At 38.1% G+C, this 21,138-nt stretch overlaps 1 protein-coding gene across 6 annotated transcripts; it reads right to left on the bottom strand.

Moving 5' to 3' along the window:
* Positions 1-332: 332 nt before the first annotated feature.
* On the bottom strand, positions 333-17,252 carry LOC126832581 (protein phosphatase 2C-like domain-containing protein 1). Of its 6 annotated transcripts, none has more exons than XM_050563411.2 (7): positions 16,698-17,252; positions 9,248-9,464; positions 4,957-5,982; positions 4,242-4,343; positions 3,010-3,233; positions 2,224-2,250; positions 333-887 (listed from the first exon to the last, which is right to left on the bottom strand). In XM_050563411.2, the coding sequence occupies exons 2-7, from the start codon at positions 9,444-9,446 to the stop codon at positions 471-473; spliced, it is 1,995 nt and encodes a 664-aa protein (XP_050419368.1). In that variant the 5' UTR covers positions 9,447-9,464; positions 16,698-17,252; the 3' UTR covers positions 333-470. The 6 variants fall into 6 exon arrangements, with proteins under 6 accessions (XP_050419368.1, XP_050419371.1, XP_050419369.1 ...); XM_050563414.1 differs by lacking the exon at positions 16,698-17,252 and adding an exon at positions 10,366-10,424; XM_050563412.2 differs by lacking the exon at positions 16,698-17,252 and adding an exon at positions 10,284-10,411.
* Positions 17,253-21,138: the final 3,886 nt, after the last annotated feature.

Consider the following 21,138-nt stretch of genomic DNA (forward strand, 5'->3'; position numbering starts at 1 on the left):
CCGGGCAGCTGCACTATCGCCTACTCTTATATCAAATTCCAACTGCCAAGGGATCGTTTACGTGCATTCCAATGTATACACGGACCTCGGTTTTTTCGTATCATCAGGACTAGACAGCTGTCCTTGTCAGGCCCTCCGTTCTGCACCACTGACAAGGGGAAACCACGTCGGAAAATCCAGATGAACTTTCTCGGCCAATGCAGGGATCGAACACCCGACCTCCAGGCTAGCGAGCCAACGTCTTAACCACCTAGCCACCGTGGTACACAAACTTTATTTCTGAGACTCTGTTAAATTTGGGATGGTCCCTTTAATAAAAACCAACACTCACAGATGTTTATGATAATGACTTTTTTTATCAATAAATAGACATACTGAGTTTTATTATCTTTTAATTGTGACTAAAATTGTCAATTTAAATTCAATAATATCACAGATTGTATGGTTTATAAAATTTGTCCTATCACACCTCAAATACCACATCCAGGTAATAAAGTTATCATAACTGTAATGTTATCTCTTGATCCAGCTAATAGAGCTGCCTGGACTAAATGCTCTGCCATTGATTTAGCTAATTCTCTTCTGAAATCTGATTGGGTCTCTGGTTTGTGATCAGGTATATGACAGTTAACTGGCATGGAGATCATTTCGTTGTCATGGAGACTGGTATCTAAGTCTTCCCCATAATGGCTGCCGACTTCTGTTTTTAAATCGGCATAAATTGTCACACCATCCACACGTTTTTCTTTTCTTTCTGTACTGGTGTTCTCCTCTGCTATTCCTTTCTCTAAGATAATGTCTAGATTATCAGAACTCTCTTTAGATATCAGGAGTTCTACTGATTCCGACATTCGGCTTGGAGGTGGAACTTGGTTACATGGCAAGAGCTAAAAATAGACATAATAAAGATCGAATAAGTAGATGACTACATTTACGATTATTCTATTGGTTTTCTGAAATCAACAAACATTTGTTATTTTAACAATTTTTACTGATTAACTATGCCGGTAATGATTTTAATTCCTGGTGTTTAAAAGTCAATAGTATCATGTTTATTTGAAAGCCAATAAAAATCTATTTGTGCTGTTTGTGTCAAAATAGATTATTTGAAATGGTGTCTAGAAATGTGCTTTTCTAGTTTAATGGTTACTCCAGGGCTGTTTATAAATATTGACCGAACACCACAGCTTTAATAAGTTAAAGGGAGATAATTACAATTAGAACGTAAAAATAAGCTTTATAGTTAGAATTGAAATGCAATGGGGTTTAACACATCCTACTCTTATATTGAGTTCTGACTGTCAATTTGTACATGACACCCCCCCCCCCCCCTCCCCTCTTACCCCCCCTCCCTTAACTCACCCACCACCCGCCCGCTCCGTTTTTTTTTTTATAAACAATATTTTACTCTCCGAAAACTACCAATGGTTCTTTGTCGTGCACACCAATGTGTACACAGACCTCTTTTTTTTCCCCATCTGAATGACTATATGTTATCCTCTGTCCTGCACCCCAAACAAGGGGGAAGCACGCCTGAAAATCCAGATGTACTTTCTTGGCCAACTACAGGATCGCACATGGAACATCAGGTAAGCAAGCCAAGGTCTAAATCACTGGGCCACTGCGGCTCTCTTTATAGTTAGAAAATCGGGTTTAACATCCTACTTTTCTGCAACAACTGGGCTATGGATCAGTCATGTCTTGCAGTGTACTATAGCTATGAGGAGAATTTTGCCTGGAGAGCAGCATTTCTGCCTACTCTTCAGCGAAATGCAACTACCAAGGGTTCTTTTACGTGCACACCAATGTGTACGCAGGACTCCATCACATCTGAACGACTAGACATTATTCCTTGCCGGAACCTCCGTCCTACACCACTGACACAGAAAAACCATGCTAAAGAATCCCAAGGATTGAACCACGGACACCCTGATTAGTGAGCCAGCTCCTTACTCACTGAGCCACTGTGGATACCATTATACTTAGAACATGAGAATGCTAGCATTTCATTTATATTGAAAACAAAACTTTTATGTGTTTCTAATATTTTTCTGAATCTTGTTAAATAAAACTATAACCAAAATCTATAAAAATAAGAAACAGGGTGGTTAAAATTTCTGTAAATTTCTATTAAAAAATATTTTGGTAAAAAACTAATCTAATAATTCATTAATCATAAACTATCTACATTAAAATTCAACCTAAAACTATATTCGTAAATACCTTATTCTTTATAGTTTTTCTGATATGCTTAAAAAACAGAATTGTAGATTTTGATGAAATGTTTTAATATATACAAAACAGTTATTTAAACTACATATAATAGAGCCAATGGCAGATTTTAATTCTAGACATCGTAAGACGCCAGCTACCCCACCTCCACCCTTTCTCGACAACACAAAGGTAAGTCATTTTTTTTAAAATGAGAAGGAAAAAATAATAATGTGTGATTCCAGATTTTAGAAAATATATTTTTAGGAAGGTGTAGAATGAACTCCAGAATATGCCCCATTTCATATGACTAGATATTTCGTACATATTAACAGTTTACAAATCTCCTTTTTCCTTATGGAGTGCTTCCTCCATCCACTACGTCCCCTATCTGAAATAAGCACACAAAGAAGTGGACTACAACAAGGCGAGGCTCTCGTTTGGTCTTCTGCTCTACCCACCTTTTCAATGTTCCAATATCTACATTTGTGGGTGACGAAACCGCACTAAACAAAGGTCCATGACAGTCAAATTATATCTTGATAAATAACAAATTGGAATAAAGCTTAACGTCTTATCAAGACTTTATGTAGGTCATTTTGAGACTAACATGCAGTTGTTTCTAATTGTGGTTAAATGTGCAATGGCGCACTTTCCCTGTCATCAACTGCAGTCAATGCCCCTAGCAAGTGGTAAAAGGTTTTGAAGACCCAACCTGCTTGGATTTCCACTGCACAAATCCTTTGAGTTCAGTGTCCTTCAGATTTTACATATTATTACATATCAGTACACACATACCTTTAATAGGAGTGATGCCACTTCTAGGTCAGAAAATACCTCCCATACACCATTTGATGCCATAACAAGGAACTGGGCATACTGATCAATGGCAACACATGTTGTATAAGGTTCTACCAAAACACTTTTCTTTAACTTTAAATCACCATGGTTACCAAGACCTCTGGTTGTTGACAATATTCCATTAACCCTGCAATCCTTGGAACCAACATTTACTGAACAACCTAAAACATAGAAACAAGTATAGGTTCTATTAAAATCAACAGAAGCATTACTTGTTGCCAACACTCTGGTGCAGAAAAGTAGGACATTAAACCTTTCTTTTCATTTGCATTTTTCAGAAAAGATCACATGTTTAAAAAAAGATCACATTTTTCAGAAGAGATCACATCACATTTTTCAGAAGAGATCACAGAGATCACATTTTTCAGAAGAGATCACATTTTCAGAAAAGATCACATTTTCCAGGAAAAAGATCACATTTTTTCAGAAAAGATCACATTTTTTCAGAACAGATCACATTTTTTCAGAAAAGATCACATTTTTTCAGAAGAGATCACATTTTCCAGAAAAGATCACATTTTTCAGAAAAGATCACATTTTTCAGAAAAGATCACATTTTTCAGAAGAGATCACATTTTTCAGAAAAGATTTTATTCTTTAGCTAAATCCAAGCTAAAGGGTACTCATGTTGACAGATTTTCAATTGATCCTATCTTTGTACATATTTTCCATGGCTTAATCAACGCTATGTCAAAAATCAAAATACCAACGCTAGATAATATTCCGTCTTTTATTCATTCAGATGTACAACAGACCTGCCAATTTGGTTCACGGCAAACACAGAGCAACATCTTGTTAAATAAGGAACAGCATAGATTGATGGAATACAGAACGCAATTGGACCATTTTTGGACTGATATCCCTTTCAACTTTCACTATATTGTAGTTTGCAAGAGATTCAATAAACGTTTTGCTGGTGTGGTTTCCCCTTGTCAGTGGTGCAGGATGGTGGGCCTGACAAGTACAGCTGTCTAGTCATTCGGATGTTATGCAAAACCGAGGTCCTGTTTACACATTGGCATGCACGTAAAAGATCCCTTGGCATTTGGAATTCGATATAGAAGTAGGCTGTATTGCCGCTGCCCGGGCAAAATTTCCCTCATAGCACACTGAGCAGAACAGTAAGATGTTAAACCCCATTTCATTTTATTTCATTTCAATAAACTTACCTGCTTTAATAACTCGTTCTCTCTCTTTCCTATTTTTAGGTGTATGATCTTTAGTCAGTTGATATGATCTGTTACCTCGTACTAATACCCCACGAACATTTCCTTTAATAGACAAGACAGAATCAACTTAAATATATGTGGATATTAAAGGTGTATCCTTCAGTATCTAGTCTGAAATGGTTTACACAATCATCAACCAGAATTATGATTCGTTCGGGTTTAAGTAATAAATTATCGTGTTCCAATGTATCGGCAACTCAAATTGCTTATCTCTACTTAACCTCAGCAGAAAATGTTCATCATTAATTAAACTCAGTTAAAACATTTGCTTAATCAACATTTTCGACGGTGGGGGGTGTGGATGGCCAAATGGTTAGCGTGTGCGCATTGTATCATAAGGTCTGTCGACTGGCATGATTTCATCCAGGTGTAGGGTCACCTGTCCAATCTTGTGGGTTTTCTCAGGGCCCTCCAGTTTCCTCCCACTGCGCACAAACGAATTACTGACATAAAATTGCACCATATGTTAGTCCAGAAATGACCTAGTTTGTGTCGAGTGGACGTTAAAACCCATTTCTCTCTCTCTAATGAACATTTTCAGGAAGTCTGAAGCAGAATTTTTGTGTTCTGAAATTGACAGACAGAAAGGCAAACCCATTTTAATATTTCCTAGCTTTCTCTGAAAGGCAGTAGATAAAAACTACCATAAAATTACCTGCATTAGCTAAATGTAGGAGGCCCAGTTCCTTAGGAGTTTCAGGAGACACACCATCTTCACTGTCACAAACGGTGTCTGCTTTGGCCGTATCTTGTATAATGACATTTAAAGATGAACAACCACTCCACCGAACTTTCGAATGTTCATCTTTTCCATACGATAAGAATATGTCAAATAATTGATATGCTTTTTTAAATGCTTCAGATATTTTTTCTGAAAAAGGATTTTTGAATTTAGATTTAGCTTTTTGTGAATTTTCTACATTGTCTCCCATTAATTGTGCATATTTTTCTTCGCACATGGCAATTATTTGTTGCACTAGTTTCACACTGTCTTCATGTAAATTGGCACGCTCACTCTCTTGTGTCATAGGGCGATGTGTTGCTATGGTGTTTTCGTCCACCACATTTAGCGCTACTGTAGATTTTGTTTTTGGATCAAACTTCTGCATCTCATTTAATAAAATTCCATGAAGTTCCATAGCAGCTGCTTCAGCGGCAAAGTGTCCGTTATGACCATCAAAAATCCCCAGATAGCATTTGTTTGGATCTTCACCAAAATAATCTTGGTACACTCGTGTATCCTCCATATTCTTTTTCCAGCGCTGATTGCTACTGGAAGCAATACCCACGGCATACGCACAAGATGGACTACAATTCAAAGCTACTCCATTTACTTGCGTATCAACATCACTTTGTATTTGACGGAATTCTTCATAAGTGTCCTCCAAATTGGCTTTCAGGTATTCATACGCCTCATTGATCTGTTGTATATGATGAGGGTCTGGAGGTGATTTGCCCACGGCCATTTGTTTAAGTTTTTTAATCAGCTGACCTCTTCTTTTAAACAGTTCATCTACATTCTGTGGTAGTGAATCTCCCTTATATTTCATGAGTAATAAACAGCCGTGATATTTCCGATGTTCTTTCAGATCAACAATGTTAACAAAATATCCACATTTTTCACATTTGAGGGTAATATCTGGTTTGTTGGGAAAATCTGCCAGTAATGTGTTAGGTGTATCTGAAAAAAAAAAATACCCAACATATATCAAATAGCGTATAGCTCTTTGGAACCTTAAAATAGACGAAAATGTGTTGAAAAATGAAATGAAATGGGGTCAACGTTCTACTGTTCTGCTCCTAAACTGGCTAATGAAGACGGGCATACGCCATACAGTGTGCTATGAGGGAAGTTTTGACCCGGGCAGCAGTGCTACGGCCTACTCTTATATCAAATTCCAACTGCCAAGGGATCTTTTACGTGCACACAATGTACACGGGACCTCGGTTTTTCATACCATCCGAACGACTAGACAGCTGTCTTTGTCAGTCCCTCCGTCCTGCATCACTGACAAGGGAAAACCAATGTGCTGAAAAGCACCCATTAATATACTATTCAAAAAAAGTAGGGGATATTTGATTTTTAAGTGTTATTAAAGTCACCTAATGAAACTGACGAAGAAACAAATGACAAAATGAAATGAAGTTCACATTCATCGATTTATTCCAAATGATCGTTAGACTAAGTAAGGCACAGACTGACCATTATAAGGGTAAAATGATACCCGGGGTCAAACAGCAAAGTTACCACAGCATCACAACCAAGTCAGTAACGGGTAAATCCTCCTCTGTTTGCCAAACAAGCATTGATCCGACGTGGCATACTCCTAATGAGACGTCTAAGGTCATTTTGGTCCAGATTGTCCCATTCCTGTTGCAACGCAGCAGCAAGTTCTTGGACATTGGCAGGACGTTGTTGACGTTGACGTAACCTCTGTCCAAGCATGTCCCAGACATGCTCGATGGGGGAGAGGTCGGGACTCAGTGCTGGCCAAGGTAATGTGGTGATGTTCTGTTGTTGGAGGTAACCTGTAACGATCCTGGCCCTGTGACATCTTGCGTTGTCATCCTGGAAGATGAAACGGCGGCCATGACGTCGTGCGAACGGCACAACATGGACTGCCAAGATGTTGTCCCGGTAGTACTGGCCTGTAACACGCCCTGCAACAACATGTAAAGCCGTTCTTCCAGCAACAGTGATGCCTCCCCACACCATAACAGAACCACCCCCAAATCGATCATGTCTGATGACGTTAACGTCTTGGAAGCGCTCGTTTCGACGACGCCACACCCTCCTACGTCTGTCCAAAAAATCAACAGTGAACCTTGACTCATCTGAAAACATCACATTGCTCAAGCGTCGATTATCCCAGTGTTGACGATCCCTACACCAATGACGTCTTGCCTGAATGTGATGATCTCTCAAACAAGGGATCACGCGAGGACGTCGGGCGCGAAGGTGACCCCTATGCAGTCGACTCCGAATCGTCTGGCCACTCACTCTCACACCAGTGTCTGTTTGAAGACGAGCGCTGATCTGATTTGCTGTGATGACCTGATTTCTCAAGGCCAAGGTACGGATAAATCGATCCTGGGCTTGAGTTGTCGCCCTTGGTCGACCTGAGCGTGGTCTGTCCTGTACAGATTGTGTATCACGGTATCTGGACCATAGCCTGCTTATGACAGACTGAGAAACATTCATCATCCGCGCCACAACCGCCTGTGTTGTGCCGATCTGTAGCATGCCAAGGGCACGTAACCTTTCATTTTGGGTAAGCCGACGCATATCAAAATTTGTTTTCTGGTCACTAAAACAATTAAACTGGTGTTTCCACCCTGGAATTCAATGCCACAATGACTGTAACATTCAAAGTCAGAGTCGTGCAAATCTTGGGTTGGACCCCCATGATGATCCCAAGCATCACCTGCATTCCATGCGGTAGCTATTGGTGCGTTTGGGCGTCACATGTAACTGGGAATGTTTCTTCTGTTAGGTTCTATAGTGACTTTTTTCGTAGTCATTTGCATATTTTAGTATTATGCCCCCAAAATCAAATATCCCCTACTTTTTTTGAATAGTATATAATATGAATGTAAATAAACTGATTTACATTCAATTTTTAAAATATTTTATTGTCATTTCTAAATCAGTTATGTTTGTTGAAATACATGAGAAGTCTAAATTGAGGCACAGTTTTGTCGTACAGTCTACACATTTATCTCTTTTCCTTTTTGTCACAAGTGGATCCGCCATTTTAAATTACATTGACTTGTGGGATTTGTTTTGATTTGTTCAACAAGTCTTTTTATTACAAAAGGCGCTGGACACTATCTTTAAAATTAGTAAAGATATTTCATTGTTATGAGAGAGCTAGGAGAGCAGAGTATAGTCCTTCGAATGGATCTATAATGTATTTCCATCTATAAGATTCACTGTACATTTTATATTTTTCTTACTTACTTTCTGTCATTGCAAAAATCCCAAAATTCAAAATTTCTGTTAAAATCACAATTTACTGTTATAATAATTCTATCTTAAAATCAACATCATATATTTACACGAGTTGAAAACTGTGCAATATCAGAAGGTCGTGTTATACTGACTATATAGATATACAATATGCTATTGTGTAGCCTACTTAAGTACAACATATATGGTTGCCTAGTCTACAGCATGGATTTATAAGCCTAGTCAATTCAAATTGAAATACATAAGTCTAGGCCAAGCCATATTAGAGATTCTAATATTTGATTTTCTAAAAGATTTACAGCATTGGTGGTCTAAAGTGTATGCTTTGGATCATAAGGTCTGTCACTGAATCAAATGGTGTGTTGTTGACCCAATGCTTGTACATGACTAGTAGGGTTGCCTGTCCAACCTTGTAGGTTTCCTCCCACTGCTAATGACCCCTACACGCAAGCAATTTAGTGAAATAAAATCAACCCATGTTGTAAGACCTGAAATTACCTAGTTTGTGTCGAGTGAACGCTAAACCCCATTTCACTTTCTCTCTTATTAATGTGAAGCCCTACATGTATTCATAAACGACGTACATGGTCCTTGCATAAACAGAAGAGGTTGTTTGAGAAATATTCGCTAAATCTCCGCTCATTGAAAATGGCAGTAGGCATATTTCTAACATAAGTATTCATTAAAATTTTATCTATATTCAAACAACTAGGAAACATTTAAGCCAGATTTGTAACCTACACCATGTATGCATACAGGGATATTAAAAAAAAGATCTATTGAGAACTCTGACCAATATCAAGGGGAGAGGGTTGATTCTGCATACAATTCTGAATTGCGACAGAGCTTTTCATTATGCTCCAAAGGACAATCCCTGTGATAAAGATGTAGATTGGTCACAAGGAATTATGGTTGATGAAGGTGAACGACAAACTAAGGCACATTAAACGTGGGTATATAAAAAAGCACTGATTACCTGTGCGAAACATATCTATTCCTTTAAAAACCTCTGTTCCGTATTGTATATCATAACCTGATGCACTGTCTGGTGTTGTACCCGTGACATTTTGTTCATGTTGACCGTTGGGTTTAGTGTTCGGAATATTTGGTGAGCTCTGTCTCAGGGAAGCCAGATCAAGCGCTGGAACTTGAAAGGAATTCCTGGATTCCATCATTCTAAAGCTATGTGACGGCTAAAAAATAGACAAAAATTAATAATTATATTTCTCTTGTTTGAGTATCCCAATTTGATCCAGGAGTATATATTCTACCTCCCTGGTTTTAAAATTCCATCCTCAGGCACATGTCCGGGGGAGGAGGTGTCCAGGGAGTCAGCACCCCCCTGCTCATGTGGAGCCTATACAAGAGAGACCCTGGAGAGTGCCTATACATTTATAAAGAGTAAATTTCCATCAGAAATGTCCTCAGATGCAAGGAAATCGACTTCAAATTTTCTGGGAGGGGGAAACCCCCATACCCCCTCAAGATTCTGCAGTCAGTCACGCCAGAACAGGGCCACCCAACACCCCTCCCCACTCATTTTTCTACACACTCCCCTGACCCTATCTTGCTCCATCACACTTTGTAGTACAATTTAATTCTGTGAGTCTAATTTAATTCTTCTTCAAAACCCATAGACACTCTAAATATTTTTTTTTATATAACAAGGGTAGGATGTCTGATGTTATTTTTCAGTTAAAAATTATAATATTTTAAAGTGTCTTCATAACAGAAATATAAAATATTTTTATAAAACTATATAAAAATGTCTAAATTGGATTATCTTTATTAATAATTTATCAGGCTCTAAAATAGGCTGCCGAAAGAATAGAATATCCAATTCATGCATAAAATATTATGTTTACAATTTTCATAATTAATATTTTTTTTGATAAATCGCCACTTTAATCAAACTTTCGGTTGGTGACCAGGGGTAGAACTACGTCCAAAACAATAATTTTTACACTTTGCCTCACAATAGTCATACGGTATAAAGTAATAATGATACCTACAGATTATTCACCGTGAATAACATTCAATTCATCGATAACTTAAAAACTTGTTTTTCTAACAAGTATCGTGTTATAAACATACCTAATACACACTTTACTGTTACTTAGCAATTGTAAACAATATTAGCTGTCAGTTCCACCTGTCAACCTCCCTCGATTAGCCGAGACAATTGAGTTATATTCTAACGAGGGCGTAGAAACAAACAGCTAACGGATTTTGTGGAGTTATTCCCCTTCAATGGAATTGGCAAGTAATTTATTTTAAAGCGTAATTTGATAAAAAAAAAATTAAATTCGTCAATTTGTTTTGTACGTAAAAAAAATGAAAAAAACCCCCCGAAAAAACCATGAGATTCCAGCCGGAATAGTGGTTAGGTTTATTATGGCTGCAAAGAAACCATTATTTTTCGTCCTTCTCCGTTCGGCAACAAGTGTTGTCTTCCTTCGTACAACCTTGCTGCAAATTTAGGGTTCTTTGATATCTCCAACATTCAATTTTGCCAGTGGTCAGATGGGGTATGAAAGGGGCCAGAGAGATAGAATGGGAAAGCAGCGCTATGACAGGTACTCGAATTCCAACTGCCAAGGGATCTTTTACAGACATGCCAATTGTACGCCAAGATGTTTCGTCCCATCTGAACGACAATGCGTTGTTCATTGCCTCTCTAAAAAAAATAAATTCTGATGTCATCGGTATTGATTTGTGTGACCGACCTACAGACCCTTCTAATTGAAACAAAGATATTTTTAAGGTCAGCCTGTTGCTAAGGTAGCGATCGCTTTGATGAACATGTGGTCATCAAGGAGTAGTAATAATAGTATTGTCTTTTACCAGGCAAGGCATTAACTATTTCCTACCGTGGAGCCTAATAGCTGAACCTTCCTCTTCTTATGTCATGCAATTTGATAATGATAACCTGTTTTCTCATGCAAGTATCATCATTTATTTACAGGGGCAACTGTGGACGCATTCACGGACAGTGAAGATACCATTCAAGCTATTTCATTCCAGACGGAAGAAATGGGAAATACATTGACGCCACTTACAAGCTTAACGACTTACGTATGCCACTGTATGTACTTATGAATGTGGATGGGAATGGAGAATCAGAGGTTATTGCTCTTTGGCTTGTAGCGACTGAGGATAGAATGACAATATCGTTGTTAATTGATAAGTTCAAGAAAAGAAATCCAGATTGGAAGGACATTACAGTCATTATGGCTGACAAAGAGATGGTGAAACAAGATGTGCTCACAGAGACAATGCCTGGGGCGGATATCCTAATATGTCTTTTCCATGTAATGAGGAGCTTTCGGAGAGAGGTTACAACAGACAAACTTGGTATCTCCGAAGGGGAAAGAGATATGTCTTTGGAGTTTTTATCTAAAATATCACATGCATGTAGCGAGGAAGAATACCAGGCATTCTATGACGAGTTCACTCATTCAGTTCCTAGAACTGTGGTGGAATACTTAAAAACAAATTGCCACGATATTTGAAAACAATGGGTCGAGGGACTAAACAATGCAAAGGCGAATTTCTTGAATAATACAATCCCTTGGATTCAACAATCAAAAAATCAAACAGGTGGTCACAAGGTATTCAGGAGTTATTGTGTTCTTTCAGGACTTGATGCTCTGTATCCATAGTCTCAAAAATGAAAGAGACCATCGCGAATCATATGTTACAACTAAAGAGACAATTGATCGGCATCCTAGATAAAATGCAGAGATGGGATACAAGGGACTGCATTCAAGCTTGTATAGAAGCAACTGGATTATTCTGGCGCAACAACAGTTTTGGATGACAGGTCTGCAATAATTAAAACCAAGTCGCTGGGTGATATTGTGGTGTCCATCGACTTTTCTCAATGCAGCTTCTTTACTTCTATGCTACTTCCTTGCAGGCATGTGTTTGCAGTCAGGCACCACTTCAACAACATAGGATATGACGAAGCAATGTATGCAAAGAGGTGGAGTGTTGCATATTTTATGACTAGGCAACGTGTCTACTTTGACTATAGTCCAGAGGCAGCAGCACCTGACATTGCGGTTTTCTGGCCAAGCATGACGTGTTAGGAATTCCGATCTGAATACATACTGAATATCCCCTTTGTTGGCACTATTTTTGTGATGAGCAATTTTGTATTTTGTCCTTGAAATTGCAAAATTTGTGGCCTGCATAAACTGATGGGATGCTCTCTTCAAGGTTTTCCAGTCCTTAGCATGATAATAATTCCACGCAAACAAGGGAAACGTGGTAAGCCAAAAGAGGCAGGTGCCACAACAGCCATTGGATTGCCAGAGAAAAAGCAAAAATGTAACGCATCAAAAGGGGGTTGCTTTCAGACAGAAGTCCCTGGCAGAAAAAAAAGTAGAAGTGTGTTATAGAAAATCCTGGCCAACTTGCTTTGATCACTGATAATATTTCATATCATTGATGGCCTTTGTCTAGATCATCCAGTCTTGTTCATGTGTGAACGATTTTTCTGTATTAAGAGTTCCAGTTGCCGATTATACGTCACAGGGGCGTGCTGGCCCCGAAGGGGCTCGGGGGCCTGTCGGTCGCCGAAGGCGCGCCGCTGGTAGGGGGGTCTAGGGGGGGGGGGGGTTCTCCCCCCAGAAAATTTTTGAAATTTGACAACGGGAAACGCGTTTTGCAAGCACTTCTGGGAGAAATCTAGGTATCATATTTTCCAAATTTATGCTGCTATTTTGACTATAAGACATACTGTACTTTCTCTGACTCCACTTTATGATTTTGCTGTAGTCGGCAAAATTTTTAATCAAAGACCATTTCACCTTAAGGTGACAGACATTTGCACGTCAGCATAATATATTTTACTAATCGTTGTGTATGTATGATTTTTCGCGTGCGCACTCTCAGTCTTTTGAGGGGATTCCGCGTGAAAATTAGAGCTCTCAGGGGGGCCCGCTTATACGGGTGGACTTATTGTTTAATGGGGGCCTGGGAGGACACCGTCCTCCTAAACTCCCTGCCAGCACGCCCCTGATGTGTCATTTTGTCATGTAACGACTTGGTGGTTATTAGACCTGTTAGAGACAGGATAGCCCCCTTTAACATTTAAAAATCAGATAGTTGCAAACTTCTTTCACCCCAACCCCACGTGTCTTTATTCTTTTATCTTTCAGTCATGTTGCTTTGCTTTGTTGATGAGGAGATCAGTCATGCCTTCGCACAGATATCTTGATCCAAGTCATTCAAGTCAAAGTCCCAGAAAGAATTTCACTGAAATGCCTTGATGAAAATGTAGCAATCATCATGATACGGAAGCATTTCTCATTTGATGCTTGTAACGTTGTAGAGGAGGCTGTGGAGAGATTGCATGTGAAGGGTACCTATCATTGCGAACGTTGCTGTGTCGATCATGATAAGTTTGATAGTATTGCATGTGATACATGTCCAAACTGGTTCCATCTGAAATGCGTTGGTCTCAAATCTAAACCCACGAAGAATGTTTGGTTCTGTAGGAAGTGCTAATTAAGTACAGAGTCTACCATTAGGTCTGCTGCTGAGCTATTGTACCCAGACTGGTGGTCATTTTTTCGTGCTCAGTCAGAGCAGAACAGTGGGAAGTAAACCACCATTTCATTTCATTTCATTTTGTTGTTAGCAGTTGCTCCTGATCAGCCACCCAGGTTTGACAGAGGCATTGTCTAGTGTGAATTAGTGTGAATGTGGCCCGTTAGCAACAAACAAGATGGCCACAGATATGGGAATCATGTAAACTTCATTCCTAGTCTTTCTCACTTCCTAATATATTGAAAATTGCATTCAAATTACTCTATTCTGAGCGAAGATATTAGCCTTTGACAGAATGTGTGCATTGATTGTACTGGTTGTTTGAAACTTAGGCTCGCTTTTCCATTTTTAAATTAAAAAATAAATGACCGAACTGTTCTTTTCTACTTATCCGATATCCGATAGCATTGCGAGTTGATAATGGTGTTGTCAAGTTAATTAATGTCTAATTAATAGTTTATGAAACATTTAAGGTCTAAAGAAAGACCGGCAGTTGGCATATTTAGTTCTTACTTAATGCCTGTTATACTATTTATTCCTAGCCTTTCTCACCCCCTAGTCTAAATGCTATGTCTGACTGGCTGGGGTGTTGGGTCACTGTATGACTTGAAAAATGAATTGAAAGTATTGCTATTAAACGGTATTTATTTTAAAGTAATTTTATAAAATTTATTAATCAATCCAAATATGTCTATAATAATTGTATTACTGATGAATTATTCAGAATGATTGTAAAACAAAATATAATATATTTGTTTTATATTAAGTAACCAGAAGATAATGAGATACTTGAAGGTCATTGCTTGGTTTGTCACTTGTTACCGTGAGATTAAGATTAAAGTGTAGTAAGACTATTATACCAGTCCAAACTTACGTCATTTTAATTCACATATATTCCTATTAAAATTCTCTTTTAACAGGGTTAGAGATTAAGAATATTATGAGCTTTTCTCGTAATTATCTACACGCTTTATATTGTTGAATATATCTCTATTAATGTTATTAAGGGACGGTAAATCATCAGTGTTAATGTCTTCCGCCTGTATTTGTGTCGCCATAGCTATTATCCTATTCTTAGGTATATATATTGGTGAATCAGTGGGATTTAGAATTAAATATATACATTTTCCCGTATTCACTTTAACTACACATTTGCTACCAGCGATTTTACAATTTATCAGTTTTGAATTTGGTTCTAACAAAGCCAAATTATCGTGGGGGATTTTAGATATCTTAGCATATATTTGTGTTTCACCATGCGGTTCTAACGTAATAGCATTAGCCGTCCTAACAAGACCTATACAAATTTTAGATACTTTAGTTTCATCTGTGACTTCCATCTTTACCGATAATTGTCCCCCGCCTTTCGAAGAAAGCAGGGGACTATTAAAATGGGTTCGTCCGTCTGTCTGTCCGTCTGTCCGTCCGTCTGTCTGTCCGTCACACTTTTTGGGACACAATAACTCTCTTCCTAATTGAGCTAGAATGTTCAAACTTGGTGTATGTGTTTATTAGGTCAATGCCTTGATGGAGTTCGAAGATGAGCATTTTCCGCTTAGGGTAAGCAGAGATAAGCAATTTGATTGGTTGATGCTTTGGGACACGATAACTCTCTTCCTAATTGGGCTAGAATGTTCAAACTTGGAGTATGTGTTGATTAGGACAATGCCTTGATGGAGTTCGAAGATGAGCATTTTCCGCTTAGGGTAAGCAGAGATAAGCAATTTGATTGGTTGATGCTTTGGGACACGATAACTTTTAATTGAGCTAGAATGTTCAAACTTGGTGTATGTGTTTATTAGGTCAATGCCTTGATGGAGTTCGAAGATGAGCATTTTCCGCTTAGGCTAAGCAGAGATAAGCAATTTGATTGGTTGATACTTTGGGGCACGATAACTCTCTTCCTAATTGAGCTAGAATGTTCAAACTTGGTGTATGTGTTGATTAGGTCAATGCCTTGATGGAGTTCGAAGATGAGCATTTTCCGCTTAGGGTAAGCAGAGATAAGCAATTTGATTGGTTGATGCTTTGGGACACGATAACTTTAGTTCTAATTAAGTGAGATTGATGAAACTTGGTGTATAGTTTCATTACAGTAATACCTTGACTAAGTTTGATAATGAGCATTTTCTGCTCAGGGTAAGCAGAGCGATACGCAATTTGATTGGTCGAGACTTTGGAAAACAATAACTCTCCTACTTTGATTGTTAGACTATAAGTAAAGATATACTGTTTGATTGTTCAATACTTTGTAAAAGATAATTTGTGATAAATTTATATGTGTCCTCTAATTATTTTCCTATTTCGGCGGGGGACATCAGCCTCACTGTTGGCTTGTTTATCTTCAATTGTGACCGTTTCGTTTGCGAAATTCAAAGCTAGCTTGTACTCTTTAATAAAATCAATACCTAAGATTAGAGGATGGTGTAAGTGAGGGATAACATAAAATTTGTGCTTATATGTACTATCTTTAATGCGTAATGTCAAATTTATAGTTCCAATTATTCCATGAGCTTCACCGCCAACTCCTACGATTTCAGGTATATCCGAAGAATTCAATTTTGCTTTAGATAAGCCTAAGTTTTCTAACAAACTTTTAGCCACACATGTAATTTGGGCACCAGTATCTAATAGCGAATGTATACTGTGGTTATTAATTTCTACTTTAATAAGGTTATCTTGAATAGGGGCTATGAGATATATTAATTTGTTAGTATGCCTGTCCAAAGGAGTCTTTGTAACAGGCGCCGTATCCTATTGTGATTGTTTTGGTGCATATCTTCTATCATTGCACCATTTCGCTACATGATCATTTGCACCACAATTAGTACAATGTTTGCGACCTTCATTATAAGAATTATAGTACTCACCCTGTCTTTGAAAGTTGTTATTGGCTCTATATTTCTGATGTGGCGGGCCTCGCTGGGACCTTGGTTGTTGGTTATAGTTGTTGTTATGAGGTCTGTTCTGGTAGTGATACTGCCGACTATTCTGTTGCTGGTGCCAATGGTGTTGTTGACTTGCTGCCACAGTTTCCTGCATCTGCTGCATTAATGCCACCTGCTGCTCACACATTTTGCCAAATACTTGACATAACTGATCTAAAGGTCCCGTTTGTATTTCTTGCTGCACTGGTTTATATGTTGCAGAAATGTTAGGTATCTCAATGTGTTTTTCCACTAAAAAACACACTTTCCGCAGTTCTGCCCAAGTAGTTGGACTCTTTAAGCCTACATCCTTGTGGTATGCCTTATGGAGTCCATTAAGAGTGGCCTTCATTGACACATCTTTAGAAACTTTTCTTTGGTGATGGAAAAGTTTCTATCATTTTGGCATTCTCACTATTCTTATATGTATTATGGTTATAGCTATTGTCGTGTATTTGATTTTAAAACGTCGTAGAAGTAATACACTTTTAATGCTTGAGCTGACTACAGGTTCTATATGCATTGCTCTTCCTATAATTAACCTTCCACTATGTCCCGCTCACTATGATATTATTCACCCTTCTACTCTCGATAAACTTTCTGTCACTTATAACCCTCTACCTTATCTTAATATTAACTGGCCAAACTTTCAGGCCATTAACAAACTAACGGCTAACTCGCATCCTATACCAAATAGCTTCCGCATTTCCTTCTATCACGCCTTTAAATTGCGATCATTTTTGAAAAAACGATATACAGCGTATTTGTTTATCGCCCACCACGGCTATTTACTTCCCATTGTAAATAATCCCTCGTATAAAAACATTTAAGCGACCTTCATGTGTGAGAATTATAGTACTTTACCCACTATTTTGCATGTATTGTATATAAATGTATTTCTTCTTTTATTCTTATCGTGTATATATGTATGTATGTTTAATATTTAACTTTTGAGGACAAAAGCAAAAACGACATGGAGGAATATTATACCAGTCCAAACTTACGTCATTTTAATTCACATATATTCCTATTAAAATTCCCTTTTAACAGGGTTAGAGATTAAGAATATTATGAGCTTTTTTCGTAATTAAACCCATTGTTAAACCTTAATTTTATAACTTTACAGAGTTACCTTAAGTGATTAAGACAGACAGTTAATCGGCAGGGTAATTGAGTGAAGTCTCTGAGGCAGAACTATTGCTAGATTAAAACAATAGGCTGGCTAATCCAATTAAGGCTGGCAGGTTAATTGGGATTGAGCAGTGACACTTAAATTAATCTGTATGCTGACCAATCGTAGGCCCATATACATTCCATGTCATGGAAACCTCAACTGTATTCTGGGACATACGAATTAGGTATATAAGTTCATGTTGCCTCTGAGGTTCTCATAATATACTTTACCAACGATTAAAACAACTGTCTTCTTGTCATTTAAGGTAAGCCAAAGTTAATGTAATATTTCTACTTGTCCTCTATTTTGAAAATTGAACTTGTTCGTTTATATAATTATTCGCCTTTAGTTATCAAGTTTTATATATTAATTGTTACGTTTTCGTTCAAATGTTGCGATAAGTATGCACGTTTTTATTTATTCTACAAAAGCAATTAAATTGATATCATCGATGCCGTAGAGTAATCCATAAACGCCTTTGCTTATAAGCTTGTGTTGCAAGTAATAGTCAATTACGGTATAGTAATAATTAATAGTGTCGATATTCCATTTTATTATTATCGACTCAAACATATATGACGTAATATATGAAGACATTTAAATCGTGCACATGTAAATAGTGCCTCTTCGCATGCCGTAGACTGGAATAGCAAGTCTGCTTCTACAGCGCTTGATATCCGTGTCTACGTATAAGCGAGTATCCCAAATATTTGTTTAAACCCCCCAATTTATAATTACTTCTTGTTTATCTAGTTTATATATTTGTTCTATTGCTCTTTTGTTACTTGTACTTATAATTACGTTATATATAATATACTTTACCAACGATTAAAACAACTGTCTTCTTGTCATTTAAGTTAATTAAGAAACCCCAGGAAACCCCCAAAATCAGACTTGCACACTACTATATTTTAATCTAACTGATTTATTGATTGGCTGAGTGATTGCCTGCAACTCAGTACTAACCTTTGATCACAATATGCATCTTTTCAAAAATCCACTTTTTAGGTTACATGTTGTCTGTCTTTCCGTCATATTTTTTTGTGACACAATAACTCTCCTTCTAATTGAGCTAGAATATTCATACTTGGTGTAGGTGTTTATTAGGTCAATGCCTTGATGGAGTTCGTAGATGCGCATTTTCTGCTTAGGGTAAGCAGAGATAAGCAATTTGGTTGGTTGATGCTTGGGACACAATAACTTTAGTTCTAATTAAGTAAGAGTGATGAAACTTGGTGTGTAGTTTCATTACATCAATACCTTGGCTAAGTTCGATAACGAGCACTTTCTGCTCAGGGTAATCCGAGCGATAAGCAATTTGATTGGCCGAGACTTTGGGACACAGTAACTCTCCTTTTTATTGAGGTAGAATGTTCATTAGGTGAATGCCTTGATCTAGTTCGATGATAAACAATGTCTGCTTAAGCAGAGATAAGCAATCTGATTGGTTGATGCTTTGGGGAACGATAACTTTGGTTATAATTAAGTGAGAGTGATGTATAGATTCATTATATCATTACCTTGACTAAGTTCGATAATGATAATTTTCTGCTTCGACTAAGGAGAGATAAGCAATTTGATTGGTCAAAACTTTGGAACATAACAACTCTGCTTTTAATCGAGGTAGAATGGTTAAACTTGATGTAGATGTTCATTAGGTGAATGTCTTGTCTGAGTTCAATGATAAACATTTCGAGCTAAAGCTAAGCAGAGCTAAGTAATTTCATTGGTCAATGCTTTAGGACAAGATAACTTTGATTCTATCTGATATAGAGTGATGAAACGTAGTGTATAGTTGATAATCAGATTGATTGCTTGTTACTTAAAAAAAAAAAAAAAATTGTGCGATACATTAGAATGTGTCATTTGTTTATTTTGGGATTTCGGCGGGGGACATCAGCCTCACTGTTGGCTTGTTTTAATTGCAATGAATTGGATTTGTGCCAGATAGATTTAATTTACTTCTTTGGTGCTATAAAATTTGAAGATAGTTAATTTGGAAATATTTATATGTGCCATAAAATGTAATTGAAATGTAATTGACCATTACTCATTAGGCTACTTTTTTATGGGGCGCCGTTTGTAAAATAATTATTTAATTATTTTTATAGCAAAAAACATTAGATTTAACTCCGAATATATATATTTAGATAAATATTAGAACAAAAATGGCATATATACTATTCAAAAAAAGTAGGGGATATTTGATTTTGGGGGCATAATACTAAAATATGCAAATGACTACGAAAAAAGTCACTATAGAACCTAACAGAAGAAACATTTCCAGTTACATGTGACGCCCAAACGCACCAATAGCTACCGCATGGAATGCAGGTGATGCTTGGGATCATCATGGGGGTCCAACCCAAGATTTGCACAACTCTGACTTTGAATGTTACAGTCATTGTGGCATTGAATTCTAGGGTGGAAACATCAGTTTAATTGTTTTAGTGACCAGAAAACAAATTTTGATATGCGTCGGCTTACTCAAAATGAAAGGTTACGTGCCCTTGGCATGCTACAGATCGGCACAACACAGGCGGTTGTGGCGCGGACGATGAATGTTTCTCAGTCTGTCATAAGCAGGCTATGGTCCAGATACCGTGATACACAATCTGTACAGGACAGACCACGCTCAGGTCGACCAAGGGCGACAACTCAAGCCCAGGATCGATTTATCCGTACCTTGGCCTTGAGAAATCGTGTCATCACAGCAAATCAGATCAGCGCTCGTCTTCAAACAGACACTGGTGTGAGAGTGAGTGGCCAGACGATTCGGAATCGACTGCATAGGGGTCACCTTCGCGCCCGACGTCCTCGCGTGATCCCTTGTTTGAGAGATCATCACATTCAGGCAAGACGTCGTTGGTGTAGGGATCGTCAGGATAATCGACGCTGGAGCAATGTGATGTTTTCAGATGAGTCAAGGTTCACTATTGATTTTTTGGACAGACGTAGGAGGGTGTGGCGTCGTCGAAACGAGCGCTTCCAAGACGTTAACGTCATCAGACATGATCGATTTGGGGGTGGTTCTGTTATGGTGTGGGGAGGCATCACTGTTGCTGGAAGAACGGCTTTACATGTTGTTGCAGGGCGTGTTACAGGCCAGTACTACCGGGACAACATCTTGGCAGTCCATGTTGTGCCGTTCGCACGACGTCATGGCCGCCGTTTCATCTTCCAGGATGACAACGCAAGATGTCACAGGGC

This window comes from Patella vulgata, chromosome 9 (assembly GCF_932274485.2).
Source record: "Patella vulgata chromosome 9, xgPatVulg1.2, whole genome shotgun sequence".
In the NCBI taxonomy this organism is placed as follows: domain Eukaryota; kingdom Metazoa; phylum Mollusca; class Gastropoda; family Patellidae; genus Patella; species Patella vulgata.